The following is a 26,483-nucleotide window of genomic DNA, read 5'->3' on the forward strand; positions in this document are numbered from 1 at the left end:
ATCCAAATGATCTAATATCTTTCTAAATATTTATATGACATTTGCGTCTAAGCTCTTGTAAGAAACAAACTAGACATTGTGTGCTACTGTAAATGACATGGTGGGAACATAAAGTGTCATAGTTAGCTCTATAAGTCGAAGGCACCTAACTATAATAACCCAAATGTGGTATGATGAGATAATCAATCACACTTATATCCTATCATAGGACACTAGAACATCTAAGGCTTGGTATAAGTAGTAAGCAACATGCCTTCATCTACATAAAGAAAAAAATTGTAGGCAAAAATGCTTCTTCACCCTTCAAGAACACATTACCCTCTCCCCTATTCTAGACTCTCAAATAGAGTTTTTTGCCACATATTCATCACTAGTCTGGGTCTCCATGTTGTACAAACTAGTGGTAGGATTTGGGTGTAAGGTGAAGCATGTAGTTAACTTGTAGAGTATAATATGGAACTTCTAACATCCCTCCGTGCCACCACCCCCTATAGAGCCTACAAATAAACGAAGGTCCAACAAACAAAGCCCAATAACACTGGATGTTGTTCCTACTTTGGCTTTGGTATCAACACATGGAACCCAACTTCTGATATGATTGTAATACACAGCCTACCTCAACAATGTCAGCTATAACAATAGTTCCTTTAGTTTTAAACATTTACATCACGTCATCATAGTCATCATCAAGCATTTATATTGGATCAGGTTGCTACCTCTAGAGTGTAAGAGGTATAATTAAGGACATAAATACTTCCATTCACATAATACACAAATAATGAGATCACAATCTTCACGGTGTCAATGAAGGGAAACTAGGTTGTGCAAGATGTATGTGTTTCTAACCATCACTTTAGCATATGATCCCAATCATGGCAATACCATATCAAACCATGAGTTTTGAGGTTTGCACACAAAATTGCATACAGTGAGATGATGATCAATGTTCTATTAAAAGTGTTTCGACCCTGACTAATTGTCAGTTTGAATACCAAAGAGTTGAGATAGGACATATCCTTGTTTCACTCAAGTGTATCAATTACATTACACAAATCGGCATACATAGAACATTAAAAACGTGTTGCAACAAGTTACTTATCAGTGAACTGGCATTAAAAGGGAATGCATACAATCAAACTAATGTGAAACCTTATGGCTTTTGACCTTCTTCTCCATAAATATCATCATGATACAAAGGATCATTTTTTGATACTTCTTACAAATGTGACCCTATCAATATCTCTGTCTGGACCTCAATCTCAATTGGGAGAGACCAACTTTTACACATTACTCTCTTGAGAAATGTCTTGTAGAACATCCCTGAACACTTCAGCCACGGTTGCTGCTTTGTAAGTGAAAAATCCAACGAGCATAGGTATCAGCATTAGCTGTGGCAAGTTGTGTTCCGGCACCAGAAGTCTGTATGAAGAAAAGATGAAAAAGTGGTAAATCAAACCCAACATGCCAATTTATGCTTTTATATTTCCAATCTCAAATCCTACCAAAATACAGTATATTCAAGAAGGATCACAGGTGAGATTGTCTGGGTCAAACAGACAGACCCCAAAATGATCATTTTTATGGAAAGAATTGGTTTAGATCATTGACGAGGAGTTCTGGATATTTGGTTCCGACCAAAGTACTATGCCCCTGCAGTATCCGGCTCAGGAATGCAACCTGTTGGGTGTATGAGTACTTTATAGTCAGATTTGTAGTCAGAGTGGAGCATATCTCAAGTTTGAAGAATTGGTTCCAGAAGTGGGCGAGGACCAAAATCTCCCAAATCATAGGAAAATGAGAAATTCTGATCTCATGCTGATGCAAGGACAAGAATCCTCTATAAAATGTTCTCCAGGTCCCAAAGGAACATGCTCTCCTTAACATATGCGTACTAATGCCAGATTCAAACAGTCAAACAGAACAGTGTACTTCAAAAAGAGTTAAGGAACTGATATTAATGCAATCTGTTGCCCACTGTTGGCTAATATTTTGCACTTCAAAAGACACAGATTCTCCTTACAAAACTCTTTATGATTGTTAATTAATGAGACCTTTCAGCTTCCAATACTTAGTTAACTCAGAGTTGACTGTTCACACCTAGGAAAACGTGCCCAGGTTAGTCAGCTCGTAACACTTGGCACAGCCTAGTGTCTTGAGTCCAAAGGACTGATACAGACTCCACAATCCCCAAATCCCAAAACTATCAAATTTCAAAAAAACTCAATGATATATAGTTCATCATTAGGCACACATCTTCATAGAGTCACCAAGCATTTGAATATTAACTGTTTTGTAGAAAAATCAGTTTGGTCTCTGGAATCCTTATCAGCCCTCTTAACCATGTAATAAACCTCAATATTTTCGTAAGTAGAATTAGAAGGTAGTTCAGGTACAGAAGGCACCTTTAACAGACCTTGCTGATCACGACAGCTGAATCCACATTATCCTACTGAATTTTCTGAAAAACAAAGGCATCTTCTTACGTATGGGAGACATCCTGAGGTTCAATTGACACACAAGAAGCTTTATTCAAATTTTATCAACATAGACAAGGAGCCTTTGGTTTTCTGTAGGAGATCAGCTCCCTTTTAATAGACTTCAGATCTTCTTCCAATATGTGATGATTCTTAAATAGTGATGCTTATTCCAAGCGTCAGTCCTTGGAATTTATGATAGGTAGTTCCAGGTCGAGTTTGGACAGCTTTTTCTGATTCATCAAACTCATTATACTGCTTACCTTCTAGAATGTTTTGCCAAGCTTCCAATGGTATGTTTTCGCCAGTTATTATATCAAACTCAGATTGTTCATGGTTGTTTGAAAGAAACATAGAGACGTCGAGATAGTTCATATAATGATGGATCATTCACAGAATCATTCCCCGTTTCCTTTATATACACCTGCTGGATATTCGCAAAATCAGAGTTGGTTTCCAACACATCCTTCAGGTGGTGAGCAAATTGTGTCATCCTTAAAATGGGTTGAGGGTTGATAATGAGGTGTGGAGTAATTGTTGTAGTTTTCTTCCTTTCAACCATTCTACCAAAATTCCTCTTGGTAGATTACTAGGTATAGGGATGTCAATTAGATGAGAGAGCTTTCATTTCCATTTCTCAGGTTCTGAAATTGTTGCTGCCTCTCAAGTTCAGTATAATCTGCTTGTTGGAGCAGCTCTTTGAAAATGTTTCCTTAAGCCTCCAATAAAGTAACCCGCTAGCAAAAAATGCATGTTGACATCATTTCATCTCCTTGCCTAATCTATTTCCTTCTGTTAATTCGTCATATGGTATCTTCTTAAATCCTTCAAACAGACTACATAGGTCAGTAAAGTTTTCTACATAGTTAATCAATTCAAACCTTTATTCAAAATTTTGTCCATTTCTATATTATTAGTTAAATATTGAACAAATCCTCCAGCCCTATGTTTCTCTTCAAAACTTGCTACACAAATGTCCAGATTCCACCTTCTCCTCTAAGCTGGGGAAAAACTACCCCAAGGTCTGTAATTTGGATGAATGATGTCGGAAATGTTGGGTTCTTGCTTTGAATCCCAAAAAGCTTCACCACTTTAGGGTTGTAAGAGTATTTTTAGACAGGGGGAAAAAACCTCCCAAAGAGGGAAAAAATGCCCCTGTAGTCCTAAGTGTGTTCACACATTACTGTCCTAAATGTGTTCACACACATCACTATCCTAAGTGTGTTCACACACATCACTACCAAAATATGTCAATAGGAAACTGTAACCTTTTATATCTTCTTCAGGAATCGATCCTGATATTCTCCCATTGGCTCGTTTTTGCGTCTTCGCACCCAGAATCGCTCGCTTGCTGGGAGGGCGATCACTCGCCCATCCCGGAGATATATCGAAGGTATCGATTACACGGGGTAGAGCAGCTTGGTAGCTCGCAAGGCTCATAACCTTGATTCCTCTTGCCTGATTATTCTTTTCTATTGGTTATGTGTTTATTTGGCTGTTTTCTTCAAGTGCTTTGAAGGCAAACTCTTGTTACCTTCATTCCGTTCTTCTGGCTGTCTGATTATCTTCTTTCTATATTCTCAAATTTCTCGACTCTTACTATAGCAGCTAAAGCCCTAGCTGTAGTTCAAGCGCATTTTTCCTCCTCTTCATGCATACACAAGGTGTGAATTATCCTTCCTATATCTGCTCTAAAAATTATCCAAAAACATTTCTCTTTCATAAACCTTGTTTAGTTGAAGTACTATGTTTTTAGCATTTGAGAAACTCTCAGATTTTATTGTAAATTGTACTTCACTCAATTATCACTATGAGTGTCAAATAACCAAGTATGAAGAGGATGGAGTGCTAGTTTTATGGCATAAAAATATTAGAAAACTGAAATTAAGGACTTCAGCTGTTATGACAAACCAATTGTGCAGAGATAAAACAAAATTGTTCCTAAATCCTTTCAAATAGATGCAAAGAACCCGTAGGGATGCTATTGTTGTTGGGCAGACTTGACAGCTACTGCACCATAGATCTAAGAGCTACTTAGATACCATGATAAATCTTCCAACACAACAATAATTACAAACAGATAACTGAGCTGAACTTTTACAATTTTCAGATAACAGATAACACAAAAAGAGTTCAGGAACTCATATTAATGAAGATATGTTACATATTCTGGCTAATCTTCTGCATTTTAAAAAGACACACAGGGACTCCTTATACAGCAGTACAAAGCTGTTTATAACCATTCTCTACATAATCTTAGATCTAAAACTAATGAGAATTCTCAGTTTCCTCCTATAAAGTTATCTTACGAATTGACAGTTCACATCTCAGAAAGAGAATGGTCACCTCCTAACAACTGATTATGATTGCAAGAGAATGGTCTGAGCCAGTGAATTGGCTACTTCAGCCGGAGTTGGAGTGTATTCTGAACAGTCAATTGTGAATTGGTGCAGAATGCCGATCTGTGGGGTCAATGATTCAGCAGGTAAAGCATTTAATGCTTAAACAGAGTATTGGTGCTGATGTGTGCTTGGCTTGCACGATGACCAAACAGAATCAGGTATCTGTTCTGAATAAGGCTGGATTCAATGCGTGGACGAATTCTACAAGCATGGTCTCTCTATGGATAGATGAAGTTGGGTGAATCCTCTTGCTTTGCTTCAGGTTAGTCATCATAGATCACAATCAGAGGAGGGTGAATACTTCATGAAGGAGAGAGATGAGGGTTTGGTAAGGTTCATAAAGTGGCACAAAAGATGGCAGAGAAGGGAGACAGATTGAAAGATGGAAGTATGCCGATCAAATCCATGAGCTATAGCACCTCAAGGGGTAGTTGGGATTTATTTATGCATCTAGCCAACGCATCAGACCTCAGCTCAAAACCAAGGAGAACCACATGAACATATTCTATGTATTGGAGAAACAGATTCTATTATGGTATCTCCTTATCAATAACAATACAACTAAAAGAACCAGTATATGCTCACTGAGGGCCTATCCTTAATCCCAATAATAGTCACATCTACATCAGTAAAGTGGAAGGAAAGAACTTCGCTTAAAATTTTGAACTTATGGTCCTATTGAAAAATATTGTTTAGATGAAGACTGAAAGAGAACTCACTCATTCCATCTATTGAAAAACATGACAAGGATTACAGGTACCAACAAACGTGGTTGTCCAATTGCACCCCTGTTCCAAATCAACAAGATCAAATTAATATATGTTTATGTTTCTTCAATGAATGAAGAGAATGTAGACATGGCAAAATTAACTTCATTTAGAACAACATCCAAAGACCAAATAATAATTTCTGCTGACACATTGTCATGTAAGTAAGCACATAATAAAAGCATAAACCTATGCAAAAAACCGAAAAAACTAGAGGCTTGGCTTAATTGATCAAATTAGAAGCTGAAATTGCTAATTAGCAGGTGGATGTCATAATCATGGGAATTAGAAACTTCATTTTCTAAATTTGCCATAAATTAGAATCTTCAATTTGTTAATTAGAGACTTCAATTCGAATTATATTAACTATATTAGGTTAATATAACATTAACTAATTAATTATGATGTTGAGTAAGTGTATGTTCTAAATACCTATGTTGTGCATTATTTTTCTTATTCATCTGATATTATAGAGGGCCTCAACTTTGACCAAGAACATAAAGTAATTTTGTCAAATAATCAGACATACCTTATTATTTTCTTGCATACATGAGCATATTACAGTAATATCCCCTTTTATGTAACAATAGCAGACACTCTACATAACATTTGCAAGTAATGCTTCCATTTTTGGCCCATGATGACCTACTTTCTCACATGACAATGCTATTGTAAAGCTACTAAATATAACTTTACACTGGATATCGGATTCTCTCAGTATCAAATTTTCAAAATGAACATCAAAATTATAATTATTACAAAGAAAATTACCTCAATGCACTTTGAGCACCAGATTGACCAATTGAATCTATGCTGTTCCCCAGCATCTTTACATACACAAGTGCTCCAAGTAAGCCAATCCCGTAGCTAAACAAGTTCTATCCGATAAATATATAAGCAAAGGTCACTTTCCAGGAGCCCACGGTAAACATGATATAGAATAGAGGAAACACACCTCAATGCAATCTCTGTGGAGTATGATACATATGCAACTCCACTGCCCAGAGCCCCAAAAAGTAGAGTGTAAAGTTCTAGGTCACCCTTGATCTGCTCCCACAGTATAAGCTCAGGAATGAAACCTTGATACAACAATGTTATAATATGCAACATAAGAAGAATCTATTTGTAGCTGTTAACCTGCGAGTAATCTTTCTTGGATACAGCAACTCTTTTTTGAGCAAACTGTTGGGCTTCTTCTCCATCTGAGACCAAAACAGCCTAAAAAGAACAATTACGTTTCAAACAAGTACCCTTTCTCTGGAGTCATCAAAGCTTCAGTGGCATTCTTTTTCAATGCTCAAATATATATGTGCATGTGAACATACAAATGTGTCAGTCGCCGCAAAAGTCAAATACAATGATTAGGGGTAAAATATATATGCATACCATGCCTCCACGCTTACGAGCTTGTGACCATGCCTTTTGTTCTCTTCGAGTGGGTGCCATCCTCCACCTTGGCTTGTCTTGTTGAATGACCTGATATGAAGCACTTATAATGTCATTGTCCTATCACGCCCTTGACACAAACAACTTACAACATTTTTCAATCTCAATGTAATGACTAGCCCAATGTGCCAGCACTGAAGCTTTTCTGCACAAAAACCTCGTTTGTTTGAAGACCCTCTCGCAGAGCCTCCACTTGCGAAGCAAGTACAGACTTCTCTGGCTTGACAAGTTCCTTGGATAAATCCACATCAATTCTGAAGAAATGGATGCAAAGTCTCTAAATAGTTAGCCAGGTATAATTCATAGTGGTAATAAGTGATTGCATAAACAGGTGTGCAAGGTACCTATCCAATGCCATTGATCTGTTGAAGCTCAGAAAACCAGCTTGAATTGGCTCCTCCTGCAAGTCTAGGCATGATAAGAATCTCTCTCTCTCTCTCTCTCTCTCTCTCTCTCTCTCTCTCTCTCTCTCTCTCTCTCTCTCTCTCTCTCTCTCTCTCTCTCTCATTGGATGCAAGGTATGGAAAAATGATTTAGACGATGGGATGCAACATAGTTGGTTCATGATGTATCAATAGATTCCTCTATGAACAGGGCCTTTTTGCAATGCCAATGTACCATGACATGGGGAGAAATGTGGAGGTTTACATTCATACATTATACTACACATGTACCTAAATACAAAACCATATCCTTCACTGAACAGGGAAACTGCACATATCGGTACATGTTAGAGTGCATCTCATTGTCCCCAATCTAAACCATTGCTTCAATACAACTTAGATCACACTCACTTGGATGTGAGATGGACTTCACGGTACATATGATGAGACTAGTCGATTATGTAGATCTTTCCCTAAACAAGTACAGAGTTTGGTATCACACTTTGATACAATGTTTTATGGCTTCAATCATCATCGGCTATGGTTTCCACATATCTTCAGCTCTTGCACAAATTTCAAGTGCAACATTCATCAGTAATGTTCTTGAACATTGAGATTTGCTACTCAATTTCACATGTCTTACTTGGAGAAAAGTGATATTTTTGGTCTCATACATCATATTTCACCTCTAAAGACAATAATAAAATTTACGAAAAGTACTCCGACATTGACCACCCCTTGTTTAGATGGGAAAACCCTCATATTTTAATGGAACAACTGACTTTTTATGTGCTTCTTTTCAATTCAATAGGTCATGTTACCGGCTGAAGACATATAAAAGAGGAGACTTACTGTTGAAATGCTTTTCTGGGAGTCATATTACTAGAATCCTGAAAAGTATGATATAGTATCATCTCCCTCTATGTACCCTAGATGAAGTTGGAGGAGAGAGATCCTCCAACCATGGTCTCTTAATACTTCTATCATGTATCAAGATGGTGGTTTAGATGTCATAGGTCATTTTGGCCTCTTGCAGAGGCTAATGTCACATCCCATTTGATTTCTTGATGTAAAACACGACCTCTTTCACCTTGTCTCTATAAAACAGTTGCCAAGATGGTAAGGAAGAAACATTTTATTGCATTTCTCTATCTATGTAGAGTACCCAGTCTACTCCTCTTAATAAAACAGTGTTCTCTCCTATCAAGCCATCTCATCAATCTCATTACATTAATGTCATGTCCTCATTCCGTTCATTTTGTCTCATGTCATGAGTTCATCTCTCTCGCATTTATATGCATCATCTCTCTCTAATATATATATATATATATATATATATATATAGCCATATATGTTTGTAAAAAAAATGTATCCAAGATGGCGAGGTAGAATTACCCTTCTTTACTTCTTTCTCTTCCTCTGACGATGACAGAGGCGGCGTCGACCGAAGGTGGCTCTGCCACTCTTTGTTCCAGATGTAGTCGGCACGAGACGTGATCGGATCAACCCCACGTTCTTTCCAGGCGAACTGCCTTACCTTGAAATCCAAGGGGGGGCCTCCATACTCTCCTGGGCCATCGCCTTTGGACCATTGCCATCTCTCTCTCCTTTGTTGCTTCTTCACAGAAGAAGATTGTTGGTTTTGTAGTAGTATTTGCTGCTGCTGCTGATCCGTTTGCTCTGCTCTGCAGCACAGGATAGCTCCTGGTTTGGTGGCGATGGATATGGTGGCGGAGGAGAAAGAGGAGTAGCAGCAAGACATGGCTGCCATTCAGCCACACCTGCACACAACCTCGGACCAAATCAGATCAGATCAGATCAGACAGACCACAGGAGATAGATATTATGCAGACAAAATTCATCGTTTTGTTATATATACATATACATATATGTACATATGTGTGTGTCTGCTAAAAGAAGGAGCTTGGGCCAATGATTGATGATTCATTGGTTCCTCTTCTTCTTCTTCTTGGATGGGAGGCCAAAGGAACCTGGGGCTACTATTCTATTCTTATGACTCGATTTTCTCCCGATACGAAACCAAAAGCGGGCGTGTGTGAAACCATCAGATTTCCCAAACTCTCGGAGCCCTCACTTTCCCTTTCAATCCCACTCCTCACCCATGGACTCCTTCCAATCCCGCCTGCTCGACCATTTTCAAACCTGTATTGATCCCTTCTGTCATTTTATAATATTTCACGTATTCGAAGTATTTTGCGTATTTAACAAGCATTTAACATTTCCAAAAAGTTTAAAAATAATAAATCGATTTTTTTTCTTTAACTTTAGATTTTAAGAAATATTTAACATATTCTACTTATTTTATCTATATAGAATACGTATTCTAAGTATTTCTAAAGTATTGTATGCTAAGTATTCTACAACTATGGGTCAAGTACTCTATGGGATATAAGTCAAAATGCCTATAGAAGAATCCACATGCATCAATCCATCCAATCACAATATTCATAGGGTTGTACCTCTATCTTTTGAGTTCTCGTTGGTTTGTTGAGAATTTGTAGGGTTTTTGACACTTGAAGTGCATATGCTAAGTTCAATCGAGTGCTTTGATAAAATATAATACACTCAAGCAATAACACAATACCTAAGTGCATTTATGTTTGTAACCTTGCCTTGGATATATATTATCCTTATTTTGGACTTTTATCAATAAATTGCTTAGCAATCTTTAACTATGTAGCCTAAGTTTCTTAGAGAATGTTTGTGTACATTGCCATGGGCTATGAAATGTTGGAATACATACACACACACCTTAATAGTTGTGACATTACCTTCTATTAAGCTTACATTTGTTGTCTCGCGAGCAATATGTTTGACCTTATACCTACAATTTTTAACTAGGGTGAAATATCTATGAAAAAAAACTTCAACTATACGTACTAGGGAAAGTCAAGTGTGTCTTTGTATAATTACGATGAAAGTTTGACCAATTACAATTCATACGCATTGGCAAATTTAACACCTTGTTTTGTAAGTGCCATATGTGACCTGGTCAAATATTCACTCAATGCTTATAGGTTTTTCAATTAACTGTAGGAAATCAATTGATAGTGATTATTTGTCAATTTGTGGATGTTCATGTATGATTGGGCATGGTGTAAATAAGGGTGGTGCAAAGTTTAATGACTACCCCAACTTGTTTGTTGTCAGTTTTGGTTCTCATTGTCGTATTAAGTTGCAATTCAAGATCTCCTTTCAACTATGTAGACATTGTTGTTGAACTTTATGTTCATCTCTATATGTTACACCATTACAAGGAGAAAACCATGCATCAATTTCAATTATCCACAAATCATACCTAGTCTAAGTCGCCATTGGCACCACCCATTATACTTTTGTCTTGTTGGAAGTCTATTGGCTTATTGTGAGCATACACATGATAGAATATTGGCCCATCCACAATTTAATTGTGAGAGAAAGTGTTGCCCATGGTTTCAATATACAAATAGTTCAAACAATACAAAAATCATTGTCGACAATTTTGTTCCAAGATTATTCTCTGCGCTATATCCAATGTAACGGTTTCCGTCGTGACCGTTTATACATGTTTGAGTATCCACATAAAAGATGTTCTCTATTTAAGTTGCAAAGTGGATAATTTTTAATAATATTTGCTTTGTGACACTTCATTCAGCTGTTGTAGTTGGTGATCCATATTAGGTTTCCATGTGAATTTCTATCCTACTTGTAGGACTATGAGTGGACTAATGACCTATGTTTCCTTCGCATGTGTGGAGGTCTTTTTTTCCATTGGATGCATGTTTGCTTTTTTTCCCATTGGATACATGTTGCAAAATATCCGTAGTATTTATACTAGGTTGTAGGAGCCATTTAAAGTTATCAATTATTTTATTCAAAGCCAATAGTGCTAAAACATAAATAGTGACTATTTTTACACCATACATCACTATACAAAAATAGGTTGTTTAGTAATGATCCTCGACGCATTAAAGTGTAGATGCTAATGTAGAATTACTACCAAATGAGAAAACCTATTTGGAGCCTGTCAAGATGGATTTTGCATAACATCTTTCGTCCATTATCGTCTACAGAATCTATATTGTCCATTATAGTCTAGTAGTACCACAATGTGATTACGACGTGAATTTACATGCAATGCTAATATTCATCACAGTGTAATAAAGTATGTTCGAAAATTTTGAATTGCTGAGTTAAACGATCAATGTCAATATCATGTGTGAATGATTCATCTTCATCCCACCATAGAATCATTTGATTTATGGATATTTGAAATTATGCAATTGTCAGTAAGAGTTTTTCTTTCTAAACATTTACCGAGGGTTTATAAATTCAATATATACATTCTATATTGTTCTATATTGTGCCTAAAATCAATGTATGATGCAAACGCAACACTCTCTTTTGTCCCTGATGATTTTGTTTTGTTGTAAATAAACACAAATTATGACCAACTAAGGAGGATCTTCTCTCATGATGCATGAATAAGATTCAACCCATTGTTCTTTGTTGAGTGAGAGATAGGAATATATGTTGTTATTGTTCTCAAACATCAAACATGACCAATGGGACTAAAGTGTAGCAACCCTCTCGCAAACTTTTAGTGGGTGTGTGAATTTTGTTATCACGCTTAGTGCATGTACTCCTTTAAAGCTTACCATAACTTATTATCCACTTGCTTCCTGAATACGTGATTTACATGAAATTGTATTCAAGTTAGGTGACAAATATACATAGTCGAGCCACTCTTATAGAAAGCACAATTTAGTCTTAGTCAAAATTTAAACAACTCCCTTTCTCATAGTAAGATTTGGACTTTTCAAGAGATATTTGACTTGCGTAGGTTTTCAAATTCCACTGGTTGTGTCGTGCCTTGTAGCTTAAATCGAAATACAATCAACTCCCTTTCTCAAAATGCAATTTGGACTTTTCAACAGATATTTGACATGCCTCGTCCCAAGTTTTCAAAAATTCCATTGGTTGTACCTTGCCTTGTAGCTTAAATGGAAATAGAATCGTGTATGTGTGTGTGCAAGTTGTATTGCCTTATTTTAGGCAATACGATTTTATAAGGTCAATGCATTATCATTTTCCTTCGTTATTCAAAGTGTAGTTGCACATGTATGACAAACATACTGGACTAACACTAATTAATCTTGAAAGATGCATTTCAAGTAATTGTATTTGCTGTTGTGCACGGACAAAAACTAATATCTCTAAAAAATAAAGATAATATAACTACATATTACACATGCACCTTCACATATAGGGATGATATCGTACTGAATATAGTGAATCACTTGGCCCTCTTGCTCATTGAAAGAATATAAAATTAGAACACTCGTAAGCAATAGTCTTGTTGACATCACATTCATTATAATGTAACCGGCAAAAAAACCATGTGCAACTATGACATGTAACTTCCTTTCCAAATAGTGGTCTAACAAACAATCTATGCCAAATTATAATAACATTATTTCATATGCTACAATGCTTGTTAGGTGTATCCATCTCTCTTCATTCATGAAGCTGGAATTTTTTATATTGCATATGTTATTTCATTATTGGGTCCCTTCATTTACATCTCCTTCGTGTCCATGTTTGGAGCTCTTGTGATGATCCTATATGACGAATTTGTTTGTGGTTTGGAACTACAGCTGTAAAGAAAGGAATAATGTCATCGTTGTTATTACAAGGCCCTATATTAGGTAATTATGTGATCGTGTGAGCTCGTATTCAAATTTTATACTGTTTAATTTTTCCGTAGAACGTGTATGTACTTCATTGACATCTTTACTTCCTCATTTAAAATATATTTCTCTGTTTTTCTTTTACAGAAAAGTAGCCAAAACTTCACGATGAAATGTTTGTCTATATAAACATGGGGACACAAAAATGACTCAAAAGATAGATTCTTTCAAATAGAAACATTTACCAAAGATATCGAGAAGTCTTAGGTGGGATGTGAGGATAGTTTTGGTTCTTAGTTTAACAGTTTATTTGTTTTTTACATCGAGGAGTATTGCTTATCACTTTGTAGTTAGATATAAATTATCGTGTAGGGTTTATAGATAACATACATTACTTCAAATGGCTTGCTGAGCAGATGACACAAATTTGGGTGTTTGTCTAGTAATAATTTATATTACTGACTCGAAACCTCTGTTTAAAGGTCCCACGAGAAACTATTGGTGTACAAATTATCTTGTCTAGGGAACTGTCTCGAAGGACCATCGTACAAATACCAAAGAAGTGACTAAAAGGAGATGAATCATAGAGGATTTATTCATTGAACAGTGCACGTTTGTCGAATATCCAAATGGTCCATACTGCATCATTTCTAGATTTGCACCTACTCGAGACCAATTCTTCACTCATTTCTTGAGACACATAAAATCAAAACAGATTCTAGGGAAAATCCTCTATCTTCTATTGTATTGCTTGATGACGTGAGTTAGGTCACACCAATAAGCCACAATTATTTTTTAGTAACACTTTTATTACTAGTGGGAAACCTCGAAGTGAGGTGAAAACCCACAAAGAATAAAGAGAAATATACAATAAGCCACAATTATTGTTGATGTTTTCAATTTCTTGGCCTTCTTTGGCAAAATGTGCAATATAAGTTGGGGACAATTTATATTACTATGCACAATTTGAATCTTCAAGAGGCTAAAAATGACATTGACATGTTACTTATCACCCAAAACACGAATTCATATGTTTGATAACACCTCAAAATACAATGATGCATTCTCTAGGGGGGTTGCCATAAAGGTCGACTCAATTATAAGTACACAATTGGAAACTTTATATCAATGGGTGAGCTAATTGTCACACAAAAGCTACATATGCATGCGTTATTTGTCATATAATCCAAAAAAGCAAAGTGGTCATGCACAAGACTAGACATCAACACACTTAGCAACAACACGTGGACCGTGGTACATGCCTTTATACTATTCATGTAATATCTTCTTATGACTTTAGTGTGTGAAATAGTTGCGTGGGAGCTCATTCATTCCAATATTCCTTCCACACTAGGATTGCATTGTTGTAAGTTGTAAGCTTCCCCAATTGATCTAGTAAATCTAGATTAAAGATGAAAGAGCTTTTGTTTAGCATCTAGTTACCCTTCTTTGTGCATGAACGTACATGCACCAATGTAATAATACTTTTCCCACATAAATCCTTTTGATTTTTTAATGACAATTTTAATTTAGTAACGAGTGTTTTGTTCAATTAAAATTTAAGGATATGTATTAAAGGGACTAGGCGATATACCAATATAGTATCTTTAATTGAAGATTGGTCACCATATCACACACTGTGTTTTTCATGACTTTCTAGATTAATACGGATGCATGCTTGATTTGAAAGTTAGATTAACTTGTTCATAACGCGCTCAACTTCAAAACGAGTAAGTCTTGATACCATCCTTTCAAGCATTTGATTACACAAGGATCATCACCCATGCATGTAATTGACTAACATAACGATGCATTGCCTATATGGTTTATTATATTGTGGCATTTGGGTGGCAGGCATAAATGTTCTCTTACGAAACTTCCCTTAGCTTTATGGGATGGTGACTCAAATTAAACCTATCATCACAATCATGGTCCATTCACCACATTTAAAAGGTTCATAGAGTTTTTCAAAAGACATGGGCAACTTCGAAAACATGTGACTATTAACAAAGATATTTTTTGTCACTCGTGAAAATTTTCAAGCTTCAAAAGCAATCAAGAAATCACTTATTATATGTAATTTTCCCATAAGTTCAAATCGCACAATATATAATAATGCCTCATGGGGGAATGCGTGAAGAGGTAGATTGATTATCGAAGAACCTTGTTAACTAAACACATTAAAAAACTAAGAAAATTTGTACAACACAGTTATGAGTTTTCAATTTATCCTTTGTGTTTTTCGATATGAAATTTAAAGAGAATATTAATATGTGAAAGCTAAAAAAATATTGCGTAATACGTGATGCACTAAGGATATAGATCATGTACAAATAACTAATACCAACTTGCTGCCAAACAAGAATTGAGCAATCTATCGACAAATATTAATGGTCACGACAAATTGAGAGGTTAATACTAGCATATGTATAAATAAATTGCAGGCATTGTGCGGTAACCATAAGCTAATAGTTGTTTACTACGTTTTATAATAATTTATTAATTTATTAGAGCATATCCTTCCATTAGTTATAAAAAACATGTAAGCTACAAAATACAAAATAGATGGAAAGCAAGTGACTATCTTTACCAAGCCCGTTTTGTGTAAGACAATGGCTAGCCATGAATCCTTCGTTTGATAGATTGTTCCCGACACCGACACATAGCTTAAAGGCTTGTAGCAACATCAGCACCATTCAGAAGGGCAGAGAAATACATTGTGTGATCGGAAAGGCAAACCCACTTATTGTTGTATTTGTGCACACATTAAAAATTGTTCAAGATTATTAATATTATTTTTTAGTAGATAGATATATCGAAGTGTTAAGGGATTGTATTTGTGCTACAATGTGATATATATATATATATATATATATATATATATATATATATATATATATATATATATAGAGAGAGAGAGAGAGAGAGAGAGAGAGAGAGAGAGAGAGAGAGAGAGACATCCTTAGAAGCAAGACATTGTAACTCGATCAAAGTTTTTTTCGCTCAAGCACCAATATCAAGCTCTCACGATGCAATCAATACGTGTACATAGGAAATGTTTTTCATCGATGTGAGGCATATGAACAAAATGTCGTTTAAGGAGAGGATATGGGGAATTGCATGTGCAATCATGATATGCATGTTGATGGTTTGCATGCTATGATTAAAGGCAAAGCTATACACAATATTAGTATGATAGTATCCTTCGTATTTGGGTAATATTGCTCTCTTGCCTTTTGTGTTTCTAAAACAATCACCTTATGGCCCATTTTAAAAAAGGGATACATCTCATTGCATGAAAATAATGATATCAACTAATTAACATTGTGATTAGTGCTAATTACAACAATTAAGGAAATCAATCACTTCATGATAGCCATTAACATTATAACCCAATCCAATGCCAATACACATATAATTGCTCCAACACAACACAAACCCCTTAGTGTGAACCACATCATAGCCCTTAATTTTACTAATGTATGTAAATCGAGTATAGTGCAAATATAATTGCCTCTAAGCCACACTTTTTTTAAAACGAAAGTTCTCTATTATATCTCTCTTGATTAAGTGATTGTTGTATGTGGACAGTGGAACTGTAATGTTGGAGAATATATATATATATAAAGCATTTCCGTGCATGTGGGGTGGGTGTCTCTGCTTTTTCCTGACTAGGGGTAGTACGTGACACTTTTAGAGAAAATATAAAGTAGGAGGCCGATATTTACCGTGATACGAACTTATTCCCAAACAGGATCAAACCCAACCAAGCAAGCCCAATCAATAACAAAGTGCTTTCCCCTCTAGGCACCTGGGCATGCCACCACTCGCAAATTCAAATATTGTTTCTTACTCTTTAGGTAGGTCACAGAGATACAAAGCATTCACTTATGTATGTAGCAGCTTTGTGTTTAAGTCGGTCGAGCGGGGGTCTAGTGTCGATCCAAAGCATGTCGATCCATGCAGGAGTGGATACAGGGGAGGTTATATTACTTAAGCGGGCGCACGAATGTGTGAAATCGACCCCCGTACACGACACATAGAAGTAAGGCGGCGGCAGGGGGGGGGGGTTACATGATGGAATGGGACGGGAAAAGTGTGAAATGGGACACAACACACGACATGATAGGAGTGGGAAGAAGAAGAAGAAGAAGGAAAAGGAGGAGGGGCTAAATCCAGAAAGAATGGAGAAAAACAAGCTCATTCCCTTAAACCTTCCCCCAAAATATTATTAGTTTTGATTACATGTAGATAAGAAGAAAGAAAGATAGATTAACGTGTTTTCTAAGACCAAAATTGGTCGCCCATGGGACAATTGGTTTATAACAAAAATGGGGTACATATTTACCCATTCAATGGAAAGTAAACATAAAAAATAAAAAAAAACAAAACAAAACAAAACAAAATAAAATAAGAGAAAAGGAGACCGAGGAAGAGGCGCCAGGCTGGCAAAACAAAATAAAAAAAATAAAAAGGAGAGAAGAAGAAGAAGAAGAATATACATACACACATACGTATGTGTATTGTGAATGATGTATATGTGTATTGTATACGTGTATTGTGTATGTATGTGTATTGTGTTTTTTGTTTTTGTTTTCCAGAATGTATTGTGTACATATTGTATACGTGTATGTATTGTGTATTGTGTTTCCAAATGTATTTGTGTGTATTGTGTATCTGTACGTGTGCATTTGTTATGTCACATGTGTATGCATAGTACGTAATATACTCGAATGCATTGGAAAACATTCGGTTTTTTTTCATACGAATGCAAATAAATGCGTATGTTATCAAAACATTCTTATGTTTTATTTATTTATTTAAAACCTTAAATTTCTTACCTTAAAAAGAAAAAAACTTTATAATAAATAATGAATAAAAAATGTATGGTATTTACTATACTTCTTCGAGGGTGTGTTTACCATTACTCGAATGATTGAAACATTGTAGAATACGCATGCACGTATGGATCAATACAATGTACAGTGTAAATATGTATATGTATTTCGAGGGTGTTTACCATACTCGAATGATTGAAACATTCTCTAATATACGCATGAACGTATGGTTCATACTATGTACAATGTAAAATAATGTTAATGTATATGTGGTTACCATACGCGAATGATTGAAACATTCTCTAATACGCATGCGCGTATGGTTCATATTATGCACAGTGTGTATGTATGTATATGTGTTCGTATATGGTGTGTATTAAGGGCGTGTTCACACGCAGATAGACACGCTCACTCTCTCACTCGGTCGCCTTCTTCTTCTTTCTTCTTTCTTCTTTCTTCTTTCTTCTTCTTCTCTGTGTCATCTCTGTTTGTCTGTCTGTCTGTCTGTCTCTCTTTTATCCATCGCTTCCTATCCACGCGCTAATTCGAACAGTCTCTCTCTCTCTCTCTCTCTCTTCTCTCTCTCACGCGGCATTCCTCGCTAATACCCATCTCTCTCTCTAACACCTCTTTTAACCCTCAGATCTCATTGCTCCTTCTCCTCCACAATCTCTCTCTGCCTGTGTCTGCTGAGCTGCCATCGCTCTCAATAATTGAAAGCTTTTGCAATTCATTGAGTGACAGCGATCCCGCATCTACACCATTCTCTCTCTCTCTCTCTCTCTCTCTCTCTCTCTGTTCGGCGATCGAAACCCTGATTAAACCCTCTGTTATTTCACTCTAATCCATCCAAATCTCCCTTCAAATCCCTAAACAGAACCCCCCACGACCTAAAAAAAAAAGGTTTCCTGATTTAATGAGCATTTAACCATCGTTTCTCCAGAAAAGAAACTCTTGTAAGAGAGAGAGAGAGACAGAGGGAGAGAGAGTTGCCCCATTCGAAAGACATCGTCAGTTTTTGTTTTTTGTTTTTGGTTTTTTTGGACCTTCCTCTTCTTCGTGTCTTGTTCTTTTAATCAGAGAGAACCTGCATACCAATCCCAGAATTACCACCATAAAACTCATGTTCTCGATCTGCTTCTCATTGCTGTTTCTCCTCGCTCTCACCCACTCCCTGACTTCCCCTGTTCCAGCTGCAGGCAGGGTTTCTTCATTGTTCTTGGACAGGAGGAATAGCTATGGCGATGAACCAAAAGACGAAGCCCTCACCGCCGAAATGGCAGCAGGCAATTCCCACACTCCTATTCATGACAGCGATTTCCGCTCAAGTCATTCCCTCCTTTTCAAAGAAGCGCCCGCCTTCCGGAACGGTGCAGAATGCTCCATGAAACCATCAGAGATGGAGAGAGCTAGCAGGCTAGGGTTCAGCAGTGGTGGTGATGATGATGATGGTGGGGCGATGGCTATGCTATGTGATCCTTCATCTGTTCACATTGCGATGACTTTGGATATGGCATACATGAGGGGATCAATGGCTGCCATTCTCTCCATTGTCCAGCACACCTCATGCCCTGAGAATGTCGTCTTCCACTTCTTGGCCTCATCATCACCATCGCCATCACCATCACTATCACCATCGCCATCGCCCACTCCCTCCTCATTTCTGCAGGCATCCATGGCATCTCGACCAAGAGATATGCTATCTTCACTCTCCCCTCCATCATCAATGGCATCTTCATCCATGCCTCCACCACCATTGTTGGCATCATCATCATCATCACCACCATCATCATCACAGATAACTGTAACTGACCTCGCAGACCTCATCCGATCGGCATTCCCGTACCTCCGCTTCCACGTCTACCCGTTCGATCCAAGCCTAGTAATCCACCGAATCTCCCCCTCCATCCGCACTGCGCTGGAGCAGCCCCTCAACTACGCGAGGATCTACATTGCCGATCTGCTCCCCCGATGCATCGGCCGGGTCATATACCTCGATTCGGATGTGGTCGTCGTCGACGACATCATCAAGCTGTGGAAGACACCCCTCGACAGGCACCCGATCGCCGCCCCCGAGTATTGCCATGCCGATTTCACCAAGTACTTCACCGATTCCTTCTGGAACCGGCCCCGCTTCTCCTCGGTCTTCGATGACCGGCCACGACTGCCTTGCTACTTCAACACGGGGGTCATGGTGATGGACCTGTATGAATGGCGGGCCCGCGGATTCACACGGAAGATCGAGGATTGGATGGATGTGCAGAAGGCCTCGAGGATCTACGAGCTCGGCTCCCTCCCGCCATTCTTGCTCGCGTTTGCGGGTGATATCGAGCCCGTAGAGCATCGGTGGAACCAGCATGGGCTCGGAGGAGATAACATGGAAGGGAAATGCCGGGGTCTACACGAAGGCCCCGTGAGCTTATTGCATTGGAGCGGGAAGGGTAAGCCGTGGGATCGGCTTGATGCCCGGAAACCATGCCCATTGGATAGCCTTTGGGCACCTTATGACCTCTCCATCTTGTCTTCTTCTTTGCCTTCTGGAAGTGGCTATGGAATGTGATGCAAGAGACTTGTAATGCCCCCCCTTCCTCCCCCCCCCCCCCCAAAAAAAAAAACAAACAGAGGCATAGATATGAATTGATTGTATGTATGAAGGAATGAATACACACATGATTCAATGCGTGATCGCGGTGGCTGCAATGCTCGAAAAAAGTTCGGGATGAGTTTGATGCATCATCAATTGGTATGATGCACCTCAAAGGTTAAAGCAAACCCTAAACCCTAATCTCAACCCTAAGTCCAAATCCAGGATTCTATGCATCAATTTGGTATGATGCATTTTGAAAGTCAAAGTAAAACTCCTCTAAACTCAATCCTAAACCCTATATCCCAAAACTCAATTGGAATTGATTCTTTGATTCTTTGTAAGATTTTGGAGCACCAATGTTTTTAGGCATTCATTGAGGTGTTTCTTTTTTTGTTCTGATTTTGGATTGAACTATTTTTTTAAAACTCAATCTATCCAAAAGCAAATTATATATGTGTACACTGTACACACACAGAGTACACACAGAGAGGGAATGTATGAAAAGGAGAACCATTACATCAAATTATTTTAGAAGCAATTCAGTTGGTTGGAATTGGTTAATGTGGAAACAATTTTTTTAGCAAGTATGAATCGTGATTGTCCCTTCATATTATATGCAAAGGTATCATTTTGCAAATTGATTATGATACACACAACATAATTTCATTTGTTTGTAATGTCCATGAAAAACTTGGGAACTCTTTGCTCTCTCTCTCTCTCTCTCTCAAACTTCAATAATATTTAGTTATCTATCATATCTATCATTATGTTTTGTAAGAACGCCTAGTTTATTCATGGATTGGTCTTCACACCGAACTAAATAGCGGATTTGACTTGTGGTTGGTTGTACGTTAAGGTGTCTAGGATTCCAAATACCGGAAGACAAAGGAATGGTATTGGAAGATCATTGACTTAATAGTGAAACAAACTCGTCGCAACCTGTCATATAATTCACTTCATTGACATGGTACAACAATAGAGTGTTGGTGATACGATTAATTTGACAAAGCACTTACATTAGATGGTCACAAACTTGGTAGTAAAACAAACTTGAACCTATGATATAGTTCGCTTCTTCACCAAATCCTTCATCCCAACATAACATGACACCTTGATTTCTTTGCATTTCATATAACATGATACAACATAAGGGTGCTTTTTATTTCAAATAATGTATTTGTTTCCTTACAAATATTTAGGGACAAAACTTGAATATCTTGGCAATTTGCTATGATATTGGCCCCATCACCCTAGAAGTTAGTCCAGGGTTCAAAAAATGAATCAAGATGATCTACAATAGGGTGCATGTTATGACAGAACTTCTTGACATGTAGAGTGTGGCCTCTCAATAAACATGTGCTATGGGTATATATTGATTTCAAGGTAACATTTTTGGTGGATGCTTGGCCTTTACGAGGGCGCCTTTTAAAATGGACATTGAAATGGGTGCCTTCATTAATCTTTCCACCTTAACAATCCACAATGCAAGGCTAGGTCGCAATGGTGTCACAACATTGTAAATAGATGCAACGTGTCTTTTTTGAATGTGTCCTCTGAAATGGATATATGCAAGGCTAGGTTACAATGGTATCTCCAAACGCATGCAAATGGACAAAATGTTTGTATAGTCAAAGATCATATGATGTCTAGGAATTTGTCAACAAGGAATTCAAAGTTAACTAAAAACATGGTTTGTAGTATGTACCATTCAAAGCCATTAGTGTGGGCATGAAGATTCTCCTTGTTCAATTCGTATTGAAGTTCCAAATAGAAGTCTTGAAAACTAACTTAACTACAATTCAAGAGGTCTCAATTTCCACATTTACCATAAATAAATACACACAAATACATCATAGAAACCTCATAAAAAACATTGACTAACTATTTATCTATTTTTGTTTCGAAACAAACTCAAATGGAATAAATAACACCTTGCAACTTCAAGTTTAGATGTTAATAATTAGGAAATAGGAGGCCCGCTTATAAACAATCTCTTCTCCTTGGTACATCATCATCATCATCATCACCATTGATGTCACGACCTTTACACACCAGCTCATTGCCTTTTGTTTTGTTTTGTTTAATAGACATTCGTGTTTCCGGACCACTTTGTTGTCATGTCTTCTTGTTCCAAGATGTATAATTCCCATCACACACTTCTTTGAATGGTCAAGCTTGTCAAAGATCCTTGAAATAAAGTGGACTTTTGGGTTAACAAGCATATATGTAATAATGTCTTTACTTCCACTCATATGTACAAGCCTTGGATATTGTTCCCTTATTTTACAAACCTAATAATTGGATTAAAGCAATATATGAAGGGCTATGGTGGGATTGCAACTAAAACAAGGTGCCTTGCTTAAGGTATTATTGTTTTTCAACATATGAGTTTTGTAGAGGGTAATTGAATTTCCTTTTACTTCAATTATAGAGGATGAAGAAACCAAAGCTTGAGTATTGACAATGATGTTGCATCTATATGTAAGCAAAGATTGGAAAGATAAAAACAAAAGAGGCATCTAATAGTTGGCAACAACCAAGGAAAGCCTGACTAATAATGGAAACCAACCTTTGGTTACAAGAAACTTATCAAATAAAGGGAAAGGTTCAAAAAGCCAACGACATACGGTTGGACACACATTTCTAAAGGAGTTTTATGTCAATATGCCCTTGAATGTAGAGATGAATATGAGTGATGCAATATAAATCCTTAAAAGTATGTAGATATCTTCCAATGATGCCAAAATGAAGTTTCTTGGGAAAGTTACGGAAGTAGCGTGCTCATTATGATACATTAGAAAGAAGAAAGTTTCATCATTTACTACTTATAGAGCCAAGGCATTAAAATCATCAGCTCTTTGATTGGGAAGTTGACTCCATAACTAAGAGGCATAGTTTTGTAAATATTTCCTGTTTATATGAACATCTTATGCATTGAAAGTAAACACATGTAAATACATCAATGCATTTATTGTATACACACATATATAATAAACCTAATCAAGGGTATGTATGGGCCTATGGCTTCACCTATAAGTATCCAAGGATTATGGGACCCGACAAAGTTGACATATTGTTTGGCTTGACATAATGCAAGATGTAACATAACTTGGAGAGATGAAACTCCTGTGAATTTAATATCTGAACTACACATTTTCACAAATTATGTTGTAAATCTGAAAACAAAATACCTTATGAATGTGTAATAAAAATATTATGAATTCATCACTAAGATACACTCTTCTTACAATTGGGCAAATGAGTTTCGCAGTAGAGGGTTTCTTATGTGCACCGACAACTTATCAAGATATGAGAATATCTTTATTCCTTGAGGTATGGCACAATGGTAGGGCCTCATGCCAATTGATGAACCTCAATAACTTGGGCATATCAAATGTTGGGTTTCATTGTGGGCATGAACTAGGGTGATATTTTGATAATTTGCCTTACATATGTACAATGCGACAAATCTTGAGTAATACAAAACATAAAATTAAACAATCAAATGATGTGGTTGCACAAAAAGCTTCCTCCAATACATGGACGTGGGGCACCACTTTGATTTGACACAATCATAAAATATATAGAAAATTCTATGCTAAAACTTGCCTAGTACAACTCATCACCCCAAAACACTTGTTGTCGATAACAAAAATATAGTCAAAACTCAAATCATGATGCCATAAAGAATTTGTACTAAGAAACACAAAGCTTTTGAAGATGGAAAATGTTATGAAAGGAATGGGATGTGAATTCAACTATTACCATTGATAGAGAGGAGCTACATTTATTGCCTAGGGTCTACCACTTACAATGGCAATAAGTATGGGGAACTCAAACCCCCAAAGTCTGACATGAACACTAGAACCCCATTCTTCACTTATGCATATGAAAGCAATCAAATCCATGATGACTATAGAATGTCTGAATTGAAATGTGCTTGTATAGGTTCTTTTACGTAGCAAACAATGATAGTATTTGAACTTCATTCATGGTTTCCTTGTCCTTATCTATATATCATGAAACGCATACTAGATGGTCTTGCAAGAAAAATCTATAGTAATCAAAATGAATCCCTAGCCTATTAGGAGTTGCCCAAAGTCCAACGTTTATATATATCATTTCAAAAGAAAATGACCTTGTAACTAATAATGATGTGGACACTTGACTTGGAATGCAACAATTCTAGAGATCTATGGATCCCTATGATCTTAGGAGTTGTCCCTAGTCAAATCTTTATATATGTATGTCAAATTGAAAGAAAATGACCCTTTTAACTAATAATAGTGATGTAAAGTTTGATCAGGAATGGAGACATTCTAGAGCGCATGCTCTTTCAAACATCTAGTTCAACCATACGAATTTGATGAGTTTAACATTATCTAGAAAATCAACTCTCTGTGATGATACAACTTTATATGTGGATGGGGAGGAACAGAATTTGCGTAATGTTCAATGTGTGGTGCAAGAATTTTGTGAGCTATCCGGTGCTATTATAAATTGGAATAAATCCATTGGAATAAGAATGACGAATAATAGAGTTTCACATTGGTTGCCCCATCCGGATTTTCAATGGCTTTAACATGGGAGGTCAATACGATATCTTGGTTGTCAAATTGGTGTTGACATTACTCATGATCAACTTATTGCCCCCTTGTTGATGTCATTGAAGGGGAAATTGTTGTTTTGGTCTTCGAGACATTTATCATTGGTTGGAAGAATTGTAATTGCTAATCAAGTGCTTCTGTCTTCGATGTGGTATATCCTCTCATCTTGGTTGTTTTCAAGATATGTTCTCTCTCAGGTACAAAGGCTTGTCTGCAATTTGTTATGGGGTGCATCTGATGTAAATGCAAGATCTAAAGTTGCGTGGAAGGTAACAATATCTCCTCCTCACGAGGGCGGATTAGGGTTGATAGACCCAATATTACAATGTAGAGCATAACTTGGGAAATTTGTTGTGAGAAGTATGTTGCTAGGGAATGAACCATGGAAGTTGCCACTTCATGAACGTATGAAGGAATTGGTTCCATGTAGAGGTGGACATTGGAAGCGAAATGTGAGGTGGTAGTTTGTGCATGAGGATATGCCTTTCACTTCCGATAAATTTTTTAACTCTTTGTTAAGAGCTTGGAAAAGTTTGTTGCTTAATCTTGTGCATAAACATCCTATATGGGAGGACGAGTGGAAAAGGCAACAAATTTGTTGGAACCCTTTGATTAAGGATGATTCTTATTATAGACATGTACTAAAGTAAGCATTAGATAAGGATAGATCTAGGTAGATAGAAAGAAAGGAGAGAGAGAAAGAAGGGTGCCGATCCACCTGAACACCCTCGAGCGAAGGGATCGAGACGGACTCGAGCCTCGATCGGCGTCCCATACCACCGCCGTGGCGTCGAGTCGTACCTAGTGCTGGCGCGCTCACTACAAGAGTTGACCCACCACAAGATAGAGTCTCGACGTAGTCAACAAGATAATCAAATGAGGTTAGCTAGGCCTCTTATTTATAGCGATACCCAAGGCCCCCAGGCAAGTTCACACTTGGCCTAATGGGTTGTCTCAATCACGAGGATTTAAAAGCAATCCTCCCCTTCTTTACACTCTCGTTTAATCCTCACACTTATCCATGTGTATAGAATACTACGGTAAATTCTCACCACGGGATATTATATGGTCATGCCCGTAACATACTCCCCCTCTTTAAAACATTGCACTCTTGCAATGGAAAGTTAGGGAAGTTAGTTCTGAGAGTATTTTCGCATTCCCAGGTGGCATCTTTTATTGATTTATCCATCCATTTTATTTTAAATTCTCGGATTTCTTTAGTACGTAACATCGAGAATTCTTTCTGGTACATGTGGTTTAGAAGATAATTCTTTAGAAGTAACCAAAGT

General features: G+C 37.2%; 1 protein-coding gene and 1 pseudogene across 2 annotated transcripts; one reads left to right on the forward strand and one right to left on the reverse strand.

Annotated features, from left to right (window-relative positions):
• Positions 1-1,070: 1,070 nt before the first annotated feature.
• On the reverse strand, positions 1,071-9,309 carry LOC147863749 (protein CONSERVED ONLY IN THE GREEN LINEAGE 160, chloroplastic-like). Of its 2 annotated transcripts, none has more exons than XM_087319673.1 (9): positions 8,868-9,309; positions 7,434-7,497; positions 7,247-7,343; positions 7,030-7,119; positions 6,781-6,861; positions 6,599-6,690; positions 6,415-6,510; positions 5,596-5,664; positions 1,071-1,419 (listed from the first exon to the last, which is right to left on the reverse strand). In XM_087319673.1, exons 1-9 carry the CDS (start codon positions 9,241-9,243, stop codon positions 1,281-1,283), a joined length of 1,104 nt encoding a protein of 367 aa, XP_087175799.1. In that variant the 5' UTR covers positions 9,244-9,309; the 3' UTR covers positions 1,071-1,280. The 2 variants fall into 2 exon arrangements, with proteins under 2 accessions (XP_087175799.1, XP_087175800.1); XM_087319674.1 differs by having other exon boundaries at positions 7,434-7,489; positions 8,868-9,010.
• A 9,316-nt stretch (positions 9,310-18,625) lies between these two features.
• Positions 18,626-21,004, forward strand: LOC147863750 (putative galacturonosyltransferase-like 3 pseudogene; annotated as a pseudogene).
• Positions 21,005-26,483: the final 5,479 nt, after the last annotated feature.

The sequence above is a fragment of the Azolla caroliniana genome, unplaced genomic scaffold, assembly GCF_043228905.1.
Source record: "Azolla caroliniana isolate FFs.n. ecotype wild unplaced genomic scaffold, voAzoCaro1.0.p SCAF_5, whole genome shotgun sequence".
NCBI classification, from domain to species: domain Eukaryota; kingdom Viridiplantae; phylum Streptophyta; class Polypodiopsida; order Salviniales; family Salviniaceae; genus Azolla; species Azolla caroliniana.